Genomic DNA, 25483 nt, shown 5'->3' with positions numbered 1-25483 from the left:
GCAAAGGTGGCTCACTCGTCTATGAGCCGGATTACGCGGGTTCGAACCTGACCGACCGCGGCGACCGCGTTGCGATCGACGCGAAAAGCAAAAATTAGCTGTGGTTCAACCCGGCTGAACCCAGTAAGACGATCGAAAGGCTCGGCTACGTCTGCATGGTTAAGCAAGGTTAGGCACGGAGAGAAAGCGCTTAGCCGAGGCCTCTGCTTCGCTTACAGCGAAGCGGCCTCGGCTAAGCGCTTTCTCTCCTTATGTTCACGCACTTTTTGACTACTTTTCTCCAGTCTCTGTCCTCGTTCTTCAACTGTCTCTATACCGTGCGCCACACGTTTTCGCTGTAACGCAGCTTGTCTCCGAGCTATATAAGCCGGATGATCTGACTCTGCTTGCCTACAAGTGCAAATCGTTTGCCGCGAGGGCCCAGCCAGGCTTTGCCAGACAGCTACTACTACTTCTTTTATGCCCCGCCGGGGTGGCTCAGTGGTTATGGCGCTCGGCTGCTGGCCCGAAAGACGCGGGTTCGATCCTGGCCGCGGCGGCCAAATTCGAGTGAGGCGAAATTCTAGAGGTCCGTGTACTGTGCGGTGTCAGTGCACGTTAAAGAACCCCAGGTGGTCGAAATTTCCGGAGCCCTTCGCTACGGCGTCCCTCATAGCCTGAGTCGCTTTGGGACGTTAAACCCCAATAAAAATTGGCTGTGGCTTAGCTTGGTTAAGCCTGGTAATTGCGAAGCAATACGTGGTTCTGCTATTGAACCGCTTGTGGTGATGCTCTATAGGATGGAGGCTGCATCTGATGGGCTTGACGAGAAGAGCGCAGTCAGGCCGCGGCCGTGGCTATGCGCTGCGCAAGGCAACGGCGTGAGATGGGGCCCCGTTTTTAAGCAGATGGTATGACGTCACATAGCGCGCAGCGCCCCTGGTGAGAGGAGCGGGAGTCAGGCCACGGCCGTGGCTATGCGCCGCCAAGGCGACGGTGTGAGATGGGGCCCCGTTTTTACACAGATGGTATGAGGTCACATAGCGCGCAGCGCCCCTGGTGAGAGGAGCGGGAGTCAGGCCGTGGCTATGCGCCGCGCAAGGCGACGGCGTGAGATGGGGCCCCGTTTTTACACAGACGGTATGACGTCACGCAGCGAGGTCACGCGAAAGGTCAAGCGTGGCTATGCGGCCGCAGCACGGCACGGGCTGAGGTGGTAGCGAAAGTAGTATTGCTTCGCAGTAATAAATATAAATACACAGCTACTTTTTATTTTGTCCCTCTTCACTCTGAGCACGTGATTCGGCGAGCGGTGGCACGTGAGTAGCATCTACTCAAGACGAGGGAGGCAGCGGCAAGCGAATCACGTGATCTGACGTCACAGCCATACCTCCGCCCCTCCTTGTTGAAGGTCATTGTCAAGCGGATTTGACCTTCAGTTTAGCATGCGGAGAGTACAGCTTTTCGCTCTAAAACGCGCCCGTGTGCTGCACGATGTCAGTGCGCTTTAAATCCCCAGGCGGCCGAAATTATTCCACAGCCCTCCACTTGAATTCTCATCTCTCCCTCACGGCGCGATTACACTGTCCACCGAGAAGGGAGACAGTTACTGCGCCATTTCCTCTCCTTTGTAGCGAAAGCTACACTCGGATAGCTAACACACATTTCGCCGTGAGCCTCCAAATGACCTTGAAACCACCTTGAGGTAAGTAGTCGTTGCGCATCTGTTTTACCATGTGTGGTCCACCTTGGTGTTGCATCACTTGGCCTTTCAAGTTGTCGGCAGAGGGAGGTAAGAGGCAAAGTGGTAATAGCGTGGTGTCACGTGATTCAGTTTAAAGTTGTGACGTCAGGGTATGGGGTACATAAACCGGAGCTGTGCGCTCTGCTTTCGCTACGTGAAAACTCGTTCAGCAGAGGTGAACCACTGGTCATTTGTCAGAGCGAAAAGCTCTCCTCCTCCCATGCTGAGCCTGACGGTCAACTGACTCGTAAGACCAAGAACAAAACAGTTAATATTGTATGGTTTGGTTTATGGGGTTTAAAGGGCAACTCCGGCGATTTTTCGATGAGCATCGATTGAAATGAAATTTTAAGTCTGTATTCTTTATGATAGTCTGATGCCTCATGCAAAATTTCGCATCTGAAACCGGCGTAGTTTTTCCGCAAGCGAATTTTGAAAGCAAGCGCTCCTCGACGCGAGCGGCACCCACTGATCGAGCAACTTCTACAGGCCACCCTGTTCTGTGACGTCACTGGCGGGGCGGCGTGTCAAGCTGGTCGGGCGCGCGCTGGCGCTGGCAGTGCAGGGGAAAACTGAAAATTGGTTTTGAGGAAAGTAAATGACGCAGTAATGGACACCCGAACCGCGACGTACGGGAGGAGTGAAAGAAGAAAGGAAGAAAGAGGTCGTAGCGGAGCTCTCCGGAATTATTTCGACCACCTGTGCAATTTCGCGCCATCTCAACGTGCCTGATGTGATGTGTACGCCAGAGTGATGGGTCACGGCAACTTCTGTTGTGCTGTGGGGTGCACAAATTCTTGATCTGTGACAACGGGCGTGATCTAGCGTAGGTTTCCTAGCGATAAGAACCTTCACGACAAGTTGGTGAGAGCTGTCCGCCGTGTAAACTGGTCTCCGAGGAAGCATTCCCGCTTGTGCTCAGAACATTTCGCGCCAGATTGCTATGAAGACAGCGTGTACTTCAAAGAGAGCTTTGGACTCGCTAAGGCTTCGTTCAACTGGCGCTTGAAGGCATATTCTGTGCCAACGTTATTCTAGTACAACCGTCTATAGCAGCGGCCAGCTCAACGAAGCGCGGCCGTCAAGAATTGAAGCGGTATGTTGGATTTTAGAACTGTAGTTGGCGTGAACTCACTTCCAATAGCTCGCCGTCGAGACAAAGCTTCGCAAATAGAGGACTATTGGCGATGCATGCCCCTGTAAGGACGTTGTGCACCGCGGCAAAGTTCCGGCAGCAGATTCTTTCATCAGGCTGGGTCGGCCGGCGCTGGCCACACGAACAGCTGTCAGCGGGAACATCTCGTTAACTTTTGTTCTGACGACTCTGTCACAAATGCATGCACGAGAAATGACTCAAGTAATCACTTCTCCGAGTTCAGACCGCCTCCGTGCTGCAGGTGACGCGGCCTGTGGTGTGACTCGGCTGGCTCGGGCGGCGGTGGATCATACCTGAAAAGCGACTCGTCCAGTCCAAAATCGTCGAATGAGTCGTCTTCTAAAGACTCGCTGGTCTCGGAAAAGCTGTCCTCCGCGCTTTCAGTCATGTCGACAGCGCGGCTCAGGGCAGTTGTGATATCTTCGGGGACTTCACAGCGCGGCGAACCCGCTCGTGACGTCACAGTCAACACCGCACGAAGGTACCTCCCCGGTTTCGGTTTCGGTTTTGCGGTTTCGGTTTCGAGTTTTGCGTTTTTTGCTGTTTAAAAATTATTTTACGGTTGCTTTTGAAAACCTCCTATAGTACACATTACAGGAGGTTCTTAGGAACACAAAACAGCCATTAACTTAAAATGGCTGAAAAATCGCCGGAGTTGCCCTTTAACGTCCCAAAGCGACTAAGGCTATGAGAGACGCCGTAGTGGAGGGCTCCGGAAATTTCGACCACCTGGGGTTCTTTAACGTGCACTGACATCGCACAGTACACGGGCCTCGAATTTCTCCTCCAAAGAAATTCAACCGCCGCGGCCGGGATCGAACCCGCGTCTTTCAGGACAGCAGCCGAGCACCATAGCCACTGAGCCACCGCGGCGGCTAGTTAATATTGTATAACTAGGAGCTATCATTTCTGTATTACTAATTAGTTTGCTGCACTGCAAATTGTTTTTCTTGAAGTTTATGTACCAACTCCTCTCTATAATGCCTCTGGTCCTGAGGGTACGCGAAATAAATAATTTGACCTCTAGCGGGATGATGATGATGAAAACGTTTATTAAAGCCACAATGCCTTAGTTGAAGGGAAGGCTGATCGGGTCCCTAGTCCGGGACGCCGTTGGTGAAAGCCGCTGCCCGTGCTCTGGCGACGAGGGCTCGTTGTTCCTCGAGGTCCGAGCTGGACAGGGCCGCCTCCCAGCCCTCCCGCGTTGGCTGATTTATGATCTCAATGCTGTCATTTTTCTGACAAGCCCATACCATGTGGTACAAGTTTGCCTTCTGGCCACAAAATTTGCACTGTGCCGAAAAGGACTCGGGCTCAATGGCGTGAAGCGTAGCTGGGTTATTGAAAGACAAAGTTTGTAGCCTGCGAAGGTGACATTCCTCTGATTTACTGAGACCCTTAGCGGGCCTCGGGAGTGTCTGCCTTTCAAGGCGCAAATGTTCTTAGATGTTTGATAGAGCCCTCTAAACCTCTAGCGGGAGGAGCGCCACATGTGGCTATGACGTCATGGCATGCCACTCGCCGACGCCACAGCTGCGCGCTTGGCAGTCACATCCGCCGCTGCGCTGGCTGCTGCTCGGCCGCTCCTCCTCGCAAGTTGTAGCATGTTATGTCACGTGATTCGCTCTTGAGCTTGGCAGTCACGTCCGCCGCTGCACCGACAACCGCTCTGGACGCTCGCCTCTTGCACTTGTGCCACGTGATTTGCTCTTGCTGACAGAGCTTTCGCTCTGTATATCCTGGCTCAGCTGAACTGAGCCACAGCCACTTTCTTCATTAGGTGCTTCGGCGTTTTAAAGAATGTGCTTTTTGCAGCTCAACCACGTGACCGGCAGACACATGTAACGTGTGATGTGCGTTTCCGAAGTGAACGCAAAGAATCATGGGAAAGTCACCTGCCAGCTACATCCGCTTCCAATTTTCTCCCACACACTGACTGATACATTGCATTCGCCATGCGTGCCGGCATAGTTTATTCACCCATTTATTTGCGCTGCGACATCGTTCATCGTACAGAATGGTCGTTAAGCTCAGCGCGTGCAGCATATGTGCACGTCCAGAGTGCAAGAATTAACAATCCCATAAAGTGTTTTGTGTCATGGTTGATACGCCGGCGTAGGCTGGCTGTTGTGCGCATGCGCTGCAGTCCGTTTCACGTGCGTTAGAACTAGTTAAGCTGCGTTAAACTAGTGCATTTGAACGAATCATTCATTACGCTTTTTTTTTTTGCCATACTACGAAGTGTTGAAATGTGCAGTTTGGCAGACGATAGATGTATATACCTCACAGCGTGTAAAGGCTGTCGCTAGCGAACAACCTACACATGCCACTGTGCGCACAATGCAACTCAACACATTCCGGTGCATACTCATAGAAAGCCTTATGCCATTTTCTGCATTTCAGTTGAATTTTGTTCAAAAACACGCCACGAAGCAGGGCAGAGTCGACGTTGCATTCCCATGATGAAATACAATCAGCAATGTTGCAGTATAAATAAATTGGTTGAATAAGCAATATTAACACGCCACTTGCTCTTAAGCAAGCGAACAGGGCGAGAAAATTGGAACCAGAAGTAGCAGTAGCAGACGACTTTCCCGTGATCCTTAGTGCTGATTTTGGAAACGCACCTCACCCATTTTTGCGGCAGAATAAGTGGGATGCTACTGGATTTTAAAATTTATATGGGAGGCCAAAAATAACAAGCTTATAGATGCCAGAGCTAGGGTGAAGCAAAGTATTCTTTCCTTTATGCTGCTGCGATAGACTTCTGGTACAGTTCCAGAAGCACAGCAGTCAACTGACAGCGCACAGTAGTTTGCACAAGCTATACCTCCCACATTTATCGCAAATATAGCGACGATTTCTAACCTGTTGTAACGGGGAAGCTGGCCTTGTATGCTAAGGGGTGCAGAATCCTCAAGTACACAGCTGCAAACTTCGCATATGTTATGCACGAGTTGTGTGTATGCTTGTCTGCCACATTAGTATTTAATAGGGTGCATACCACTCTGGCAAGAAATCTGCAGGTCTGCTTGACATGTACAGAGAGCGATAGAGAACTGGCGATTGATTCAAGTATGTTAAGACTTGTACACAGAGCTCGTGGGATATTTTCACACGACTTGAACACAACATGGTGATTTCATAAAGGCTCATAAAAGAAAATACGTCACCAACCGTGTTCTTGCTTCTACAAGAGGATTACCATTTTCTTGTTGCCATGTCACTGTGCACAACTGCAGTCGTTATAGCAAGCTAGATTGACTTTCAGGTTTACCAAACATATTTTTTATGCACTACCCCGGGGAACAAGCACTGCTTAGACTGAACAAAAGGACCCAGCATCCTACACAAAAAGTCCCAACTTTTTCAGCAGCTTCTTCACCTGAACCAGGAACATGACATCGCCACACAGACTGGGTGCCAAAGTTGAGAAGTAAGTCTGCAAGCTGAAAGTATTGTCACCAGAAGCAAATATGGTGCCACCTAGAATATAAGCAGTATTTCTCACTCTGTGCTCAACAGCAACAAACACAGTGCACAATTTCTCGCAACCGCAGTCTGGTCAGTTTAGCTCTGCACTTTTATTTTTACTTTCTTTTCGCGCAGCAGTACGATGGCGCCATCTTATGCAGGTCCTCCTACATAGTACTGATTGCAAATGTATTTGTGCACCCACCTTACAAAGCCTTACAACCTAAACAATGATTTGCTTGAAAATGAGCATAAACATTGCTCGGTAAAGAAACCAGGCCACAAGCAGGTTGTTATGATGATGCCACATACATATATATATTTCTCATAAATGTTCATATGTATATATCTATAATATTTATATAATCTTATTACAGCATAAAAACCAGCAACAAGTATGTACACAGCATTCATTGAAAGCAAAAACAAAATTAAGATGTGAAGAGAACAAAGATGCAACAAGTGCACTCCACCTCTTGAACCCCCATTTTCTACCAGGCGCAAACAAAAAATGTCACTGGCATGGTATAAAAAAGTTTCTCAATAAAAGAGACGTAATCTCGGTGCATTGCCAACAAAGAGAACGAGCATACAAACATGTACATTCACTGAGCGTGACACCAGCATACCAGAAAAAGAAGAGCAGTAGCCACTGTACAGCAATGCAATGCTTCCTGTCTTTGTCTCTACGCATACTTTGGCTTTTTTAGTTGGAAGCTGTTTGGCCTCGCAGACAGGTGGAACAGCACAGGTCCACTTCAGCAAGCTCTCAGCGAGCACCTGACGAAAATTCAAATGGCACAGAAGGTTCCAAGCTCTTGTCTGCAATAATGAACTGAATGTACCATGTGACTTTCGCCATATACCTTCTGAGAAGTTTGCCGAATGAAGTTGAGGCATATAAGAACAACGATGCAGTGCCCTAAGACGTATACACAAACAGGACTATGGCGGAGTAGCACCAAACCTTTCTCTCCATTGGTCATTTTCAACATTACATTGGAAACCCAACTGGGGTTGCTTTTCACCTCAGCAGAAGGTTAAAAAGGAAGAAGGGAAACACAGAGATTGAGAGCACGACATGCAGCAGGTGCTGTGGAATGGTGGCCCATTTCTCAGAATGAGGAAAGGTCAGCACGAGCAAGCCGTGGGGGCGGGGGGCGTGTCTGCTCCTTCTGGCTGCGACACTCAAACATGGCCGCCCTGTCACGGATCCGCTTGGGTGGGGAGAGGTCCTGCTTTCGCATGATGGTCTCAGCCTGCTGGGCTGGTGACCTTGCAGGCTGCGACTTGATGGGCGATGACTTAATGGGTGAAGTCTTTGTTGGCGAGCTTTTGACGGGAGACGTCTTGACGGGTGAAGTTCTACCTGCTGGAGGTTTCCTGTCCACGACGTCGATGGTAGTTTGCTTAGCAGAGTCCCTCCTCCTCTGGTCCCCTGATGCTGTCTGCTTCGACCAGCTCCTAACACCAGGCAGCTGCTGCCTCTCGTTCTCGCGGTTTGCCTGCCGCAACGGCACAATGTCCACATTCCATAGAGCGACGTCCTCAGAAGTCCTCCTCAGCTTTGCTTCTGCTTTGGTCACAACTGCCTCATCTGACTGGGAACGGCAACCTTCGGACTTAAGCTTCTCCCTCAGCTGGGCACGGCGTTCTTCCTTGATCTTCTCGATCCGTCTGCGACTGACCTCACTCTCAACGGATGGAACAGAAGAACTTCGCGTTGCTTCAGGCTTAAGCGGTACTTGGTTAGTCTGCTTCTCCTCGACCTGGTTTGGCACATTAACCTTCCGCAGCTCCAGAGTGGATGGCCTTGCGCTGCCATCAGTTACAGCGACATCCAAGACAATCTCTGCTGTGGCACCTGGGGCTTTGGGTTCTGAAGCAGCAGGCTGAATTGCCAGTGTTGTTCCCACTTCACTGTGAACAGCATTGTTCTTGGCAGCTGTGCCAACTGCAGTAGTTTCTTCCCTGTGACTCAGACTGCCATCCTGATCTTCTTGGTCAAGAATGGGATCAGACCAGGGATCGTAATTGGCCGAAGGAGAAGAAGGGTTCTTAAGTGACTGAAGCCGCATAACCTTAAGCTGAGTAAAAAGGCTAGGCTGGCTAGTCTTTGATGGACTTAAGTCTGCACTGCCGTGTGCATCAGCTGGTTCAAACTTGGACAAGAGTTCTTTCACTGAGCCCCTCTTTTCTGAGCGTGAATACTGGGTTGGCTCAGAGAGACGCTTTCTGTCCATTTCAGTACTCGCAGCATTAGGTTTGACCGTTTCAGACTTTCGTTTTGCTTCAATAACTCTCACTTGGCGTGGGGATGACCTTAGCTGCACCTCATCATCACTAAAGTCAATCAATGGTTTAGAGTCATTCACCGTGCCAAGATCAGCCACAGGCTCGTTAACATACTCAAGTGGTCCTGCTTCCTTGTTTTCTGTACGGACATTTTCACTTTGCTGGAGCTCCACTAATGACTTATCAGACACTACAGTCTCTTCATTATGTGAGCTTGCCTGGTTTACATCTGTGATATCAATGGGTTTCTGAGAATCGGATGAAGTGACACTGGGCAAATTGGAGCCTGCTGCCCCAATGTCACGGTCAGGTAAGCGAGTAGAATTAAGTGAGATTTCAGGACTAGAATTAAGTAGACGATTCTCTGAGACATCAAGTAAATCCTGATCACAAGAATCTTTTGGTCCTCCAACAGAGCTGCTGCTAAAATCTAATAATGCACATTCCGCATTGTCAGGCACACCAGCTCCTGCGTCTACAACCATGTCGCATACCATTGGTGCTGGTTCTGTGATGCAAGACTCCACCTGCATTTTGCATTCTTCCGCCGAGCCCAGCAATTCTTGGGCCATTTCACTGGTCTCGCCCGTGTCTGGGAGCTCTCTCTCTTCCTCAACAACTGCTGGCTCCTGAGGGGAGAGAAGGCATAGGTTCTGGTCCTGGCTCTGAGAATGCAGCATGCCACCACAAGCATCACTCAGCAATGGACTCTCGTCCAAGTAAGAGTACGGCATTGCTTCCTCATTGTCCTCTTCCCCATCTGATGATGAGCTTTCCTCATCAACCGCCACTGCAGTTGCTCTGTCAGCAGGAACAACACTGCTGTTGAGCGCCTCTACCCTTTGAACCGTGTCAACCCCACCACAGAGACCATGCACCTCACTGTCCACAAACGTCCGAAGGCCATCGTCCTCTGGCATCACAGATACAGGAGTCTCAAGACTCTCGTCCACAACCGAAGCCGCCAAAAATGACGAGCTCATCTGTTCACTGCCGCTACCATCACAAGCACCACTCTGCGGCACATCGGCGGGTGACGGTGTTGACCTTGTTGTTGACATCTCCAGAGGAAGCAGCTCGCAGCCGGCACAGGGTGACGACAGTGGTGATGCTGACGTGTCAGTGTCCTCTATGTACGGAAGCGAGGCACTCATGCGGTTAAGAAAGCTAGTTTCGAGACCTTGGCCACAGGAGTCTCCAACTAAGAAGTCTGTGTCAAACTGGCAGCAGCTCATCTTAAGCGATGTTGCAATGTCCTCGGCGAGGGACAGACTTGTCCCCGCATGACTTTCGGATTCGTCGAATTCGGTCGATTCGCCAGTGCTCCCGCATGGGCCATCTGCATCTTCCACATCCTCAACAAAAGGGCGATGGAAAACCAGCCCACCATCAATAGTTTCCCGTTGTTGGTCATTACTCTCCTCGGTAGCATGAACCTCCACTAGGACCATCTTCTCATTGCCAAGATGAGTCGGCGATGCCACACTTCGGAATTGGCTTGGTGGCTGCGAGTACTCTTGTGGTGATGGGGATGTGTACGGCTCGATATCGTCGGGGCTAGGGACAGCCATTGGTTGTCGGTTCGAATAGGGGGTCAGCGAGCAACTCGACTGCTGTCGTCTGTCGGAACCCTGTTCGCTGGAGACCGCTGTGTACGTCGGCAACTGAGGGTGAGAGGAAGAGTGGTCGTTGGAAGGAGCGGTGTCCATTCTGCTGAATGCACTTTCTGTGGCGGCTTCCTGACTAGAGTGGAATGTGGGTGCCTGCGTGCAATCGCTGAGCCGTTGCACTTTGGGACTGGCACCGTCGCTACTGTCTGGGCACAGTTTCTGTTTCCGTGGCGATTTGTGTGGGCCAACCGTGGTCTGACTGCCCGCTGCCCTGCAGACCCCGCCTGGGGCACCCGCAGGAAGCTGGGAGCCGAGCCCGAAGGCGGCGTGCACGTCCTCCAGAGACATGTCCAGCCCACCCCTTTCGAAGTAAGAGTCGTGCGACACAGAGCGCACGTGCTTGTGCAGGCCGGTTGGGGAGGAGGCAGGTGTGCCCTCAGGGAGCCACTGGAATGGCTGCACTCTCGACGCATCTGCGAAGTGGAACAAGTGCCATTGCAGATTCAGGAAAAGAAGCAGCAGCAGCAATGGCACAACAATACCTGAAATCATGCGATATCAAAACATTCAGCGCCTATAGAACAGTAGGCGTAAGCATACTGAAGCCTGGGAGGAGCATACTGGGTGGATGTCAATGAGTAATTGCTCCCTTATTACAAATCTACTCCACCTTGGGGGATTCCCCTAAACATTTGACCAACACAGTTCCCACTTCGAGTTATTGATCAATTTGCTCTCGCCCTACCATAAGCTTGCCGTCCCGGTTAGCTCAGTTGGTAGAGCGACTGCTCCGGTGAAGCGGTGGTCCCGGGTTCGAACCCCGGACCAGGACGAATTTTTCTTTAGCTACGAAGTTTCTGAGAAAGCTGTATAGCTTTCCTTTGTAGGTGTACAGCTGCGCTCGGGTGGACGTCAATGAGTAATTACTCCCTTATTAGCCTCATTTTACATATGAAAGACGCCAGCATGCTTGAAATCTATGAACAGCAAAAGAAACAACTTCACTAATTGTTTTCTTTTCGTTATGGAATGAAGTAATCATATTTTATCAATCAATTTCAGCAAAATATTTTATATTGGCACTATTCACACAATTGAGGGTGTTCAAGATGTAGAATAATGTGTAAAAAAAAGAATGTTACAAACAGTCATCACAGTGTTTCTTCCTCTATGGCCAGAACCAACAACAAACAGCCCAATTGGCAGAGAAGGCAAAATGGTTTAAATCATTGCATAAAAGTGGTACAGAGTTCAGAAGAACGTGCTAGGGTAGCAGAGGTAAAAAGTGAGCAGTCCATTCTTACCTGAAGACGAGTTGCATGAGTCCAAGGCATCGGAATTGCGACCCGAGTGGCCACCACTCGAGATGAGAGATTCGGCACTCTTCACACTCCTCAGCTGCTTGGACGCACTGTGTGTCAGGTCTGCCTCTGTGAGTGCCTTGTCCTGGAAGTAAAGGTAAAAGGAACAGAAACTATTACTCCCACTCAGGCAATGCACCATATTGATAAAAAAAATGGTGATGATCTCTGAAAAAGATTTGCAGTCCATCTCACGAGTAAGACCAGTACTAAAGAGTGAAACAGTCCCCCACCCCGAAGGCATCTGCAACATTTTGCAGAAACCGTGCTGTGTACTAGAACTTTGTGGAGGCACTGCTGAAGCACCACAGTTGCCTATCATCACTATTACCGGTCTACTTAGGAACTTCATAACATTTAGTCCGCAGTGCTGGGGCCACAGGGGACTGACTAATGTTTGCAATTCTATCTGCTACGAATAAAAAAAAACAGGATTATCTGACATGCTAATTGTGTACAAAATGTACTTTGCTAATTTCAGTGAAAACAATTCAAGCAAGCCTATATTCAGCAAAAAATGGTAATTTCCGTAAGTTCCCTCAGTCAGGAGCATACGGATGAGTTGCTTCAACATTAGCTTGAAGCCAACTCGGCAAAGATGAATAAGCTCTGAACGCAGTTCCAATGAAGAGTTGGTTGGTTGGTTTATAAGGTTTAACGTCCCAAAGCGACTAAGGCTATGAGAGACGCCGTAGTGGAGGGCTCCGGAAATTTCGACCACCTGGGGTTCTTTAACGTGCACTGACATCGCACAGTACACGGGCCTCTAGAATTTCTCCTGCAAAGAAATTCAACCGCCGTGGCCGGGATCGAACCCGCGTCTTTCGGGTCAGCAGCCGAGCACCATAGCCACTGAGCCACCGCGGCGGCTCCCCAATGAAGAGTTTATGACAAGTTTAATCCCACTACGAGTCGTGACGCCAACAAATTTGAGGCAGGAAACTGGCAGCAAGGGTCGAAAGCAAGGTAGGAAAAAGAACAGCACATGCTACCACACTGCACATTGAATGAACGCATGAAGCGCGAAGACACAGCATGTGACAAGAATGGCGAATTTACTAATCTGCAGTTTTCTTGAACTAACAACGCATTATTTAGTGAATCAGTCTTCGATGACCATCAAGCTGATGGCAACCGAAATCACTAAAAATTACATAAGAGTGACCTGTTCTAGCCAAGGCTGACAGCCACAGGCTAGCAGGGCACTGTGACTGCCCAAATTACAAGGAGGTCATACACCTCCAGTAATGTAGGAGCCCAAGCTGCTGCCGCTCTAGCTGAAGTCGCTACCTGTATGGGCAGGCTCTGGTGGTGCGGCAGTGACCCGGTGCTGACCTTGCGAAGGCCTGGCCCATGCTTGTCCTTCTCCCTGGTGCTGCCAGAGTGCCAGCCGCGGGCAAAGAATGACTTCCAGCCCAGAGGAGACTTCTTCAGCTTGCCACTGCCCCGTTTGCTGCAGCCCGGTCAAGTAGGAAGGGAGGCAGGCGGGAGAAGAAACAGAAAAAAAAAAAAATTACAGAAAATTTAGCATGGTTGGGAAAACTTGCACTAGCACTTCAGTTCTAACTTCGGCTTCAGTTCGAGGCTCGGTTTTCAAGGTCAAGCAGGCTTCAGACAAAGATCAGAAAAATCAGTGAGTGGGGGCCTTGGCAGCGGGTAATAAAAGATCTCATCGCGCCTATACACAACCGCGAGAAGTGGCACAATATCGTAGTGCATTTGAGAGTATTCATTAGCACCACTAGATATTGTCCAAGCCGAATGCATCGATAATGAATTTCTTCAAAGTGAAGCGTTACACAGCTGAGAAAGATTGCCACCAAAGCTGCACAATTTAAAGAGACCATGCAAAGAATTAAAAGCCGCTTGTAAATGCTAGAAGTGATGCTCAGAAGCATTGACACCAAGTATGAGTCTTCGGAACTGAGCCGGCAATTTATTATGAATTTTTAAAAATAGTGCTTTTTAAAATTCGCGGGCCGTAAGGTGTCTTCGTAGGGAGCCATTTTGGAACCAAAATCGGGAAAACAGACGTCACTAGTCCCATGACGTCGGCAGGTCACCACACGCTGTCATTTGCTCGAGCTGCGGCAGCTACGACGTCACGGGCACACTTTCGGTAGCGGTGAAAATCGTCTGCTCGAGCCGCCGCGCGACCTCCTCGGGCAAGCGCGAGCCAGCTAGGCATTGCCTTCGCGCGTATGGTTTCAATTTACCTCTGCCGCCTCTTGCTGTCGTGAGTTCGGGAGCCAAGAAAGCGCAGAGACCGGAGAGACGCTGCCGACGCACGCTGCTCCTCGGGAGTGCGACAACCGGAAGTCGTAAACCGAACGTCAGCGAATGACGTATTCATGGGCGGTGCCCAGTCCCGGAGCTGTTTTCTTTATTTTTTTATGCTACCCCGCGCGTATGAGTTGAGGGGGGAGAGGAGGAGCGTGATTTTTAATCGTCTATAACTTCGTTGTTATTGATTCTAGCTCAAAAATTCTTGCGCTGGGGTGACGAGTGATGGATTGCCTATCTTTAAGTAATCTCAATAAATTTATTTCAATGGCTCATAGCCTAAAGTGGGTGGCGGATCACACCTCACAGCCATTTTCACCGTTGGTTGCTGGGAGGGAGATTTTCCAAAATGGATTTTGGAAGAGTAACTATCACTTATTCAGTTAAAAAAATTTGACTGCATAGCATGGAATGCTGCCTATGCTTCACCGCCATACCCGTGCGTACTGTGGATGTGGACTCTTCCCGCAAGCTGTTGCTCGTAGGTGCTAAGCAAAGATTATATTCTGGCAGATGCATTGTGCAGAAATTGCCATATTGGCACAAATTATACCACCAGATGGTTACATCATAATTAAACGCAAACTTTGGACGCTTGGCTTAAGCTAGGCCACATAGGCCGGCAAGTTGGAGCAAGGTAGATTCTACAGACACGCATGTCTGAACACACCGATCCACCTCCATCTTAATGTAGGTGCTGCTCGTGTTTTCTAAGCCAGAAAGGAACAGGCAGTGGTTCATGGTTCAGGCATATGGCATAAAATGTACACCACAGAAGTCGGCATTACACGGGCTATAACGACGCTAGGGCTATAACGAAGTAATCGCTCGGCCCCTTCAGCTTCGTCATAACAGGGTTCAACTGTATATCGAACTACATGATGCTGCTACTCACCCATGGGGCAGCTCGATGACCGTGTGGTACTTGGCAGGAAGACTGTCGGGCCCTCCTCCTACGTCAATGTACTTCTGCTGTGGGTTGCCAGGCAGGTTGGACGACAGCGCTCGGGAGCGTGCCTCTTCCAGTGACAGCAGCTTAGTGGGCGTTGAAATGGCGAGAGACTTGGGCCTGCTGCCCCTTCGAGGTGTGCCTAGGTGCAGCAAGCCATTGCAAAACAATTAGCATATCAACCACTGCTATTTGTAATGAAAGAAGGGGGGGGGGCCACTTCACATAAAATGGTCGTACTTTTATAGACTTTTCATTTTTTTTTTTCCATAACCCTTGCACGTTCATCTGTCTCCCAGCAAAAAAAAAATCGCAGAGAAATATGCAGTACGCATTTAGAAAAAAAAAAAAGTTTTCCTTTTTGAGGTTGCCAAGAACTGAGCGAATTGCACTTCTGATGGTCCCACTTAGGTGTGTGGAAATAGTATGTTTCCCAAGCCCAGTCGAATATGAATAAGATATTTATCCCAATACTATTAGGTACCGTGTTAACACTTTTACAAAATGAGCAATCGTGCGGAACACCGAAGCACCAACGGTGCTTTGGTATGATGCAATAACTTAAGGAGTTAGAGCCATAGCTGTTAAGAGATTCAACATTAATCTACATTTAGGAGTCGCAACACAAAGTCAATATACTCTTTGAACGTCAAGTATTATGCATTACAAAATTACTTTTACTATGAAGGATGAAAGAGAATAAACTAAAGAAGCACTTCAGGACCCGAGACAGGTGACAGCTATGAGTATCAAGCCTCAAGGCAGGATTTGTTGAACTTCTCTGAGCCCTGCCACGTCGCCCAGTCCTAGAGACCACCTATCCTCATTATGAATGCTGCCACCAGATGGACCCTGTAGCGGCACTAAATCTTTCATTCCGCGCATATTAATCGCAGCAGGATGGTATGCAACTGAGGCATGCGCCCTGTTTATGGAACAGCCACTTAAGAATACAGCAGGGCTCATTCAAACACAGTGCCAATTATTCAGAAAGTATCTAAAAAGTTGATACTAACACATTCATTTCAAATAATTTTGAAACCCTATTTGATTCGGTCAGATAATTGAAATTTTCGAATATTTCTCATGGAGGTCCGTCACGAATCCTGCAGCTGTCAGATGACGGAGCACCACCATCTTGATATCGCTATCTATTAGAGTAAAGAGGAGAGATTACAGCTTCTACTGGTTGCAGTGCTGCAGTGACCAAAATTAAAAAGCAGATGAGGCAATTGCTATCAGTAATTTTTTTTTTTGAATTTCGTAATCAATGACAACAGAAGGATTCTGCTCTTTGTACATGTATCCTGAGATATTGAGGAGTGCAATAAAGCCATCGATTTTTCTATGTATTAGTGCAATATTTTTAAAATTTATTTTTGTACCTGTTGGAGTTTAACTTTTATTTTCATGAGCCATCTAAAAAACTAGTGCTCTAGTGCTCTACCGCACAGAACAAAGTTGAGCGAACATGCTGACATAAAAAACTGCTGCTCTTTCTCTTTAAATAATCAATGCCCCAGAAATGACTTTATGGGGATTTTAATTGCAATTACTTAGCAACTATAAAACCTAGCTTCAAGAAAAAAAAAATCTGATACTCACATCCGCATTAACAGTAATATGTCTGAGCCAAACTGGGTTACATTTCACGCATTAACAAAGAAAACAGTTTAAATTGCTGTGTACCCCTTAAATAGGCGCTGAGAATAACTCCATCCAATTTTCATTCTGAATAAAACTGAATTCTATGGCTCTTGCCGGGTAGGATGATGCTTGTAGGGCAACAAAGGGCGCACTTATTGCTGGGAAAAATAAATTTAAAATGAAACATTTTTTTTTTTTTTCATTCACTCAACTCTCACTTAACACGAACAAGCACTACATGATCACCATTCGGAACTGAATGGCAACGCAGATGAGCTGCAGGAATCTGTGCACAAATAACTATCTTGGGGCACCACAGTTTGCAAAAATGGCTGGCATTGGCAATACCTGTATTTGATTTTTTTTTAACCCGCTACAGCTTACAAAAGCTCAGTTTTCAGTGAAAGTAGCCTCTTTCTCATAAGAATGCAGTAATCTAGAGACACAGGAGTTGAATCACCCCGGGTGCCAGCGGCTTGGTCCTTATCTTAAGATGTTTGGCCGCCATTTCGGGTGGTCCCCACACCAGCGAACGCCATCTTGCAGTTCTTAAACAGACGGAGCAAACGCTGCTGTCAAAGGGCTGCCGCCCCAAAAAGTAAAAGCAGCAATGGCAGCGAGGTGCCGGAAGGGGACCCAGACAGTGCGTGCGAGTCATTGTCGGGGTTAAGTTTTATGGCTTTTCGACAGCGGTGTCGAACAGTGTCAAAGAAAGCTTCATGGACACTTGAGGGGGGAAGCTTGCGTGGGAGGCAGCTGGGTGCACTTGCAAACGGTCGTGCTGCCGGATGGCGGGTAATGAGTTGTGCTTGCTCTGCCTCTGGCCAGAGGGCTCAGATGCCACCCTGTATCTGTGTTTGGAGCCACAGCTGGTGGAAGTTGTGTTTGTGTGTAGTTTGTTATTTTGTCACGGTGTTTTTACTGTTTGTGGAAAAGCGCAAAAGTGCGATTGGCTTCTTCAAAGGCATGTGGCCCTCGCGAGCAAACAAGCTCGTAGGTACCGGCGTGTCATTGGTCTGTTGAGTTGCAGAGACAATGCTCCGATTGGTTCTAAGAAGCTCATCTCTCATTGGTCACTAAATCGGTCCCCAGAATGCTGGGGAAACTTATTTAAGGAGGCGTTTTGGCACCAAAAGGGAGACTTGGGTAGAGAGAACTGGTGGAGAGTCGGAGTCGTGAGAGACGGACAGGGTCTAGCTTTGCACTGGTCACGTTCCGAAGAACAAGGAGCCGCCACGCGTAGCGCGAGTTAACTCGGTCAGGCAAGACAGAGTTTCGTAGGGGCGAGCTCTGGCCTGGCGCTCCCGATCGTTCTTGATGGTAGCGACCACCCGGGTCGATGCGTATAATTGTAAATAGTTTCTAAATAAATCCAGCTCTACATTTCTGCAAAGAAGTTCATCTACGCCTCATCTTCCTCCTGCAACGTGTCGCGGCCAAACGGACCCCCCATCTCCACCGACGAAGTCTAACTACAGGCAAACTTGAAATTGTCCTCAGTGCTGTCGTCATCCTCATCGCTCTCATTCTCCTTCCATAACTATGAGTGAATGACTTTCCTATAAAAAAAAGAAGGCGAGAAGAAGAAGTGAGGTCGGGCTTACTCTCTAGAGATTCAGGACTGCTCGGATAGGTGGGCATCTTGTCGTTGAAAATGAGATCGACGTAGCAGATGAGGTACTCGGTCAGCACCGCCTGGACACCTATGACGTGCAGGGCACCAACGCTTGCCACCTCCAAATCCTTGGACCTGCAGCACATTTACCGAAATCAGGCCAGTTATAAAGCGCAGGAAACTTCAGCAAGCAAAAAACAAATTATGCCAGGCTTTCTGTCCCTTTGAAAAATCGGGGAGAACAGTCTGTCAAAATTCAGGAATAAACCCCGCCTCTAGAAAGAAATCGCAGTGTCTATGAAAGACGTTCCTAGTAAAATAAGTTTAGTTCCCTTAGCTTTTTTGGTCCAAAACGAGGTTCTCAAAACAACGTTTGAACCCACAGTTAATGATTGTTTTCAGTCCAACAAAAACTACATAGTGTGAAAGGAAAAAATTATACAAAAATGAGATGACAGTACTGCTACCAAAGGCCACTAATAGTAGAAGTCTAAACTAACACCCTTGCCATGCGGCAAGTGATCGATATTCGGTTCGATCCAAATGTTTGATATGTGAAATCTCAAACTATTCATCATGAGCGAATAACCCATCTGGAACTCTTGCTGCGTGTGGTTTCGGTTTGGCGTACCTCCTCTGGGATGGCAACGTGTTATGCACGCAACCAAAGCGTCAACTTCGTCGTGTGTGCCTGCGCTCACACATGTATGTCGGAACCAGTCTGTGCATGCTCGAAGCATCAGAGGCAAGCAGGTGGAAGTGTGGCATCCAGATCTGTACCTCCCAGGCGTCCGTGTGTGTACATGAGCCCTACCTGAGCAGGTTGGGTGCCCAGACGATGGCGACATTCTTGGCGGTCATGCCGGTGCGGTCTCCGTGGGCAGCCACAACCGCCAGGTGGCGCACCAACGTCTCCAGCGTACGGTAGTGGGGAGGTGGCAGCTCCTTCACCACCTCACGGATGCGCAGCAGCTGATTGTTGCCCTGCAGCTGCATGGCCGCCTGCAAGACGACAAGAGAAATTAAGCATGGAGGAGCAAGAAAGAAGGGCACAGTATAACTTGCACCATGAAACACTGAAGTCAAACTCTGAACAACCACAGTGTGCCTAAACATTAATTTGCAAACAGCCTTTCTGTCTTCCACTCATAATGAACAGATTTTTATCCACAGAAAGAGACAAAGTGATGACATCTTAAATTCGACACACAGCTAGCAGCCTATCTTGCTACACCGCTACTGCAGGTGTGGAAGATGCTGGTTCCTAGTCTTTTAAACGGAAGCTTAATGGCATTTATGTGTGAAAGCACTCATGAAAATTTAACAAGCAGCTTCCTTCCAATGCAAATTATGAATGCATTCTCACTGAGATTGGAAATCTTGGCTGAAGGCATTGAAAGAGAGAGTTCTCTCAGGTTAACTGCTGAAGAAAAATTAGGAAAGAAAGGAGCGCGGGATATCCAGCATGTACATACATCATCTCGAAGAACACATACATAAGAAAAGCTGCACTCTCAATAGCCATGCAGCTTGGGGAAAGCCTCGTTCTTGTGCTTTGTGCCAGTACCAATGAAAAACATTTTTCAATCACTGTCACCGCCAGTCTAGATAGTAGCATTTTACCTGGAGGATAGCATTCACTGCAAAAGCAAGAGGCACAAAAGCCGTCGCATGTGCGACAAGAGAGCGCAGTTTGCATCCAGTCTGCCCAAACAGGCAGCAAGGAATGTGCACAACAGCTTTTTTAGAAACAGCACTAATAGCAAATGTTAAAATGCTTACTCATTAACCTTTTAGTGCAGAAGTGCCCCTAAAATAGATGGCTGTATTTAGGAGTGCCACAAGTCTATTTAGAACATGGCCTCCACCCCATCGCCATGCCAGGGAAGGAATAGAAGGATGGCACATCCACTTACAACAAACTTGTCATAGAGCTGGTACGTTAGCAGTGGGTTCGGCAGTTCACGAAAGTACATCTTGAGCAAGGAAGCAACGCAGTGTATGTCTTGGCGTATCTCCTCCTCATTCAGGTCTGGCACTCGATCTTCATCAAAGGTTACCCTGGAACCGAAAAGAAACAGCCAGGTCAACAGGCTAAAACCTCAATGGATAACCTCAATTAACCTCAATGGATAAACCAAACAGTTCTCAAGAAAACATGTTGTAATAGGCCAAGTTCCAGTTCTGACATTTCCTCTCTGAACACAGTACATCTTCATGTCAATGATGTTCCTTCATATGTAGTATATATTCATGTGAGCTGTGTCCTAGTGCATGGATTTTAGACATAAACATTCAACGTGCATGGGTGGCCGACTATGCTTAGTCAGTAGTCGCACTGCACACCAACTTCTTCAGCCTGTGCTGCCTTAACACATGGTGCTATAAGGTAAACTGCAGTCAAAGCAGGAAGCCATTAAGTTCAACTGTGCCTCTTGTTCTTGGTCACTAGCAAAATTGCAGGTCAAGCCTGAACACACGGGTGAAAAAAGAAATGACGGCTAAAGCAAGGGCAGCAAAGGCATAGAAGGATGGCGATTTGAAGGTAAACTGGATGGATGGTTAGTCACGTGGCAATTAAATTGAAACCCAGAACATCAGGAGAGAGAATACCCACTTTTTTGTGCCTACTAGATTTGTGGCCACACATAAGTTGACATAGCACACAAATGCCAGAATGGGATAGTACAGCAACAGTAAATAGTAAAGCTGAACAAGGAACATAAGAACACAGGAAGAATCACTATACTCCAGCCCCGCAGATAAGCTTGTAAGACTATGACATCAGTGTTGAAGTACATGCACAGTGCCTATATTCCAATCAATTTGGCAGCTAAACACAATTTCACTAAAAGAGCTTTGCTACAAACCACAGCACGAACAAAGTTAAAATTCACAGATTACCTTTTCAAAATGTCAACTTTACGGAGAGTCTACCATAACGGCACTTTTTTCTTATGAAAGATTTAGCATAAAGGCAAAGTACCTGAGGCAACTCACCACACACTTTTCCTATGGTGTCGGTGATGAGGATTTTATAGTAAGCTAGTAGATGGGATACATCTCAGTTCGTTTACACGAAAACAAGCCACTTAAAGCATGATTAGCAGCTCCAGAGGAAAGCCAAGAAGCTGAGGTCACGCAAGAAAAAAACAAAGTTGCTATAACCCACCTCAACTTCTGGATGTTGGATGTCACGCCCGACAATCTATAAATGCCGTCCACAATCCCGAACTGTTCAATGAATTTGGCACAACTTGTGAGCACCAAGGGCACTGAAATAATAGAAAAAAAAAAACAGATTTAGACAGAACACTAAATAGGGCAATGATATGGGATTGAAAACGCAAACAATTTATCGCAAGCATCGAATCTTGAACAATTTCAAAATAAATCACTGCACTCCACTAACATCCAAATTAAACAAAATTTACAGCAAATATGGAAGGGAGCAATCTGGCTAGTGCCATTTTTCCGGCAGTAAATGAATTATGTTAATGAAATTACAGTTTAGTTCAGTTTAGTTTATGGGGTTTAACGTCCCAAAGCGACTAAAGCTATGAGAGACGCCGTAGTGGAGGGCTCCGGAAATTTCGACCACCTGGGGTTCTTTAACGTGCGCTGACATCGCACAGTACACGGGCCTCTAGAATTTCTCCTCCAATGAAATTCAACCGCCGCGGCCGGGATCGAACCTGCGTCTTTCGGGTCAGCAGCCGAGCACCATAACCACTGAGCCACCGCGGCGGCGTTAATGAAATTACACTTGTCAATCAATAAATATACTAGAGCTAAAAAAGGGCCATTTCACTTCCACCTATATTTTATGCATACATGATAATGATCGTATGAGAGCAATAGCATGGTAACAAAAGATTTAATTTGTAGTTGGAAATGAGAATCGGGTGGTTCATATCAACAGCACATTGGGCCAAAATACTTATGAAGGTAACATGCTATCAGCATCTAATGAAACACGAACAGAAAAACTACAACGTAAATGGAAGAACAGAAAAATATAGCTAATGGAGAATAAGTACAGGCAGCATCTATTATTACCACTTCTATGCAGCGACCTCCATGCAAATGAAAGCAAATTCAGTTGGGCTAGCATCCAGTTCCATTCAGTAAAAACCTCATTTCGGAGTTCTTGTCTTCGCTTTTCAATTGACACTGACAGTACACAAAAGAGTGCACAAGCATGTCTTTTACTACAAAAGGCATCTGTGCTCTGTGCGATATCAGTGTATATTAAAAAACCCCAGGAGATCGAAACTGTTCCAAAGCTCTTGTCCATCAAGAGGGGAGACCTACTACACCTTTCCTTCTCTTAAAATCTGGTTTGCTTTAAAAATTGATCGGTACTAAGCTAAAATGCATGCACTTGTGAAAAGAAAGTTGTCTGGAAGCTTGAGCTTCACAAAACTTAGCAGCCAGATTGTTTTTAGGTGTTCTGCAGTTTTGCATGGGCTGCCACACAGTGCGACAAGGAAGAAAAGATGAGAAATGTTTCGACAGCCCCGATGCTTTGATGCCTGGTCCCAGAACTTAGCTTTACTGACATCTATGCTGATTGTTACATGTTGGAACAACTAATGCAGTACTGCTCTATTTGAAACACACTGAAATGGCATTACATCTGGCCTACCCTGCACATTATCAAAATGAGATTTGAACTAAGAAGAAACACCCGCCGGTCTAGCCAGAGAATCCAATATGCCGGTGCACTGCAATTTCATTTACCTTTCTAGCGCAGTGCTTTACATGAAGACTTGGTCGTGAACTTTTACACACATGACAGATGCACCCCAATACCATATTTCTGGTTTTTGGGAACACTTCATTTACAGTCGGCAAGTACCAGAAAAAATGTAAGCACTGCAAGTGCATCTGTCATTTTAAATCAAGAGTGTTACGAGAAAAAAAAAAGATCTTTATAGGTAAACTGTCATCAGTAAATTATTCACAGTATTTACATTACTGGCAGCTGTCAGCCTGAGTCTACAGCACTAGCCCATGACACCTTATAGCAGTGCTAGGCTCCCTACTAAGCACCTTTGCTGAATGCCACAGGAGGTGGTGACAAACGTGATAAGGCAGTGAATGATCTTGAAAGACAGAGTGCTTGTAAGGAAATCTTCAACCCAGAAAAAAAACTAAAAAACTTGGCAGCAACATAAGTAACAAACTAGCAGCTGGCAAATCAGAATCTCTGTGGCCTGTGTTATACAAAGAATGCAAGACTATGACAATATCTTAGCACTGAGAAGTGAAACACTGCAAATCTGTGTACAGTGAAGCAACCAAGAAACCTGCGTCAGTGCACATGGTAGCCAGAGCCGACCAGGACGGCATTCTGGTAAACAGAGTGACAGAAAAGGACTCACCATCCCTCCCTGTATTGGTAAGGTGCTCGCCAAGATCGCAGCCAAAAACCCGCTCCCTCAAGATCCCACTTTGCTTGAGTTTCCTCCGCGAAGGCCGCGACAGCAGGAATGACCGGAAGAAGGCAATAAGCTTGCCGTGCTTCCGCAACACTGCAAAATTTGTTGGAGAAAGAAAAAAGTCACGAAATAGGTTGCTGTGCTCTTGGGAAAGATAGAAGAGTACTAAAGCTTTTAAGGGTCACCTCCTTAGTGAGTACCCTTCTTGTTCTCTACCACCTGGTGTGAGAATCAACCAAGCTATCTGCTACAGTCATGCTTGCTACCACAGGCTGCAGTCACAATGCTTGATGAACCTTTCATGTAGGTAGCTTATTTCAAATGAGCGCAGTTTTTTTAAAATTACACAATAAGAAAGCTGCACAAAATGGTCAAACAACTAAAAGCTATCAAGGCTACCTTGACAGTTTTGCAAGGTGGGAAACAGACAGGAACACTTAACTTCATGGCAATATATATAAAAAACAGCAGCCCTGAAATATCTTAGCACACAGCATTAAAGCATCTCCTGTTGCAGTACGGGATTACACGATTTCAATAACCAAGAAAGCGATGAGTTAGCATCACTGAACACAACAGTGAGAAAACTTTGCACAAACAGCCAAGTGCAGAACTCATTAGAGCAGAATAATTTTGCAGTACTGCTTGCACCTGTATGATGTTAATTCTATGCAAACAGTGAGTGTTGTAGCATGAAAGCTGCCTGTGAAGTTCAGCCTATTTCTTTCTCTGTGAAAAACATGGAGACATTACTAAAACACAAACTAAACCAACAAAACTAAAACAAGTTACTGAAAAAGTGCTTGTCACCTGGCTTTGTGGGAATCTTCAGGTTGTGAGGAATTTTGTCACCGATCACTTGCACACATTCGCTAGGAAAGAAGCCAACCTGTAAAAAACGAAAAAAATAGTGCCTCTTCTTTGATCATGTCTCACTTCACATTATTTAGAGGCATCCCTCCTTTGACAATAAGCAGCTATAGTGAGATTTTTCAGGCTGAAATGCTTACATGCAACGCACTCAGTTACTGAGATTAATTTTGGGAAGCAGTAAGGCTTTAGATTTTGTCAAAAAACCATTTCTAGCAATTCTTAGTGATGAGATAGACAGCAGCTTTCTAATATTAAATCAATGATGAGAAAAGTATTACAATATAAGAAGTGCTGTGAGCAAGGCTACTTTGGGTCACCATGTATTTAAGGCATGCCAAAATTACAGCTGATGAGTGCGACACGCAAACATATGGTATACAGTTGATCCATGTTTGCATTTTTGTCTTTTGACTGTTCACATTTCTGCAATGAACAAAGAGAGGGATGTGAGGAGTCTTAATTTCCAAAAACATGTTGGGAGCGTCATTACTTGAAATGACACGTTTCTGAAGATTGTGCTCAGAGCCTGATGACTAATGGCATATCACGATTGGCAATCTGGAAATGCCCATTGAAGTGCGTGTTTTGGTTTTCAGAGCAAGAAAACATGCTTCAGATCGCTGACTGAAATATACTACAATCCAATGGTAAGCCCTAATAAGACTGAAGCTATTGCTCAGTGCACTAAATTAGCCAGTGCATATCACCATATACACCATATGTAAACCAAGTGAATGACCCACCTCAAATCCTCGTTTACCACGCCACCACATTGATTCGTCAGCAGGGGGCATGTCAATCACTGAAACCATGTCCCCTACCTGCAGCAGAAAAGTACCACATTGGCATCACCAAGAATGTCGCAATCACACAAAAGGAGTACATGCACAGCGTTTATTTCAAAGCACCACACAATATCGATCCTAGTGGTAAGCGTATGTTGAACATCTTGGGATGCATGCTATCAACCACCTGTGTTACCAGTACCTGAAGTAACCTTAACATGAAAACAGTATTAAAGTGGCTGTACTTTCGACCAATATAGTTTCCCAG

General features: G+C 47.0%; 1 protein-coding gene across 7 annotated transcripts in view; it reads right to left on the bottom strand.

Moving 5' to 3' along the window:
- Positions 1 to 6643: 6643 nt before the first annotated feature.
- Positions 6644 to 25483, bottom strand: part of CdGAPr (GTPase-activating protein CdGAPr) — a 234806-nt gene continuing 215966 nt past the window's right edge. For all 7 annotated transcript variants that reach the window (XM_089549120.1, XM_089549123.1, XM_089549124.1 and 4 more), the window contains 11 exons: positions 25174 to 25251; positions 24368 to 24446; positions 23501 to 23650; positions 21286 to 21388; positions 20030 to 20174; positions 18928 to 19115; positions 18103 to 18248; positions 14798 to 14993; positions 12910 to 13072; positions 11563 to 11704; positions 6644 to 10731 (listed from right to left, as the gene is read on the bottom strand). In XM_089549120.1, coding sequence (XP_089405246.1) covers positions 7469 to 10731; positions 11563 to 11704; positions 12910 to 13072; positions 14798 to 14993; positions 18103 to 18248; positions 18928 to 19115; positions 20030 to 20174; positions 21286 to 21388; positions 23501 to 23650; positions 24368 to 24446; positions 25174 to 25251 — 4653 coding nt within the window. In that variant the 3' untranslated portion in view covers positions 6644 to 7468. The remainder of the gene's footprint in view (positions 10732 to 11562; positions 11705 to 12909; positions 13073 to 14797; positions 14994 to 18102; positions 18249 to 18927; positions 19116 to 20029; positions 20175 to 21285; positions 21389 to 23500; positions 23651 to 24367; positions 24447 to 25173; positions 25252 to 25483) is intronic.

Source organism: Amblyomma mixtum, chromosome 6 (assembly GCF_055824585.1).
Source record: "Amblyomma mixtum isolate Tamu chromosome 6, ASM5582458v1, whole genome shotgun sequence".
Lineage (NCBI taxonomy): Eukaryota > Metazoa > Arthropoda > Arachnida > Ixodida > Ixodidae > Amblyomma > Amblyomma mixtum.
This window is presented reverse-complemented; position numbering and strand designations above follow the sequence as displayed.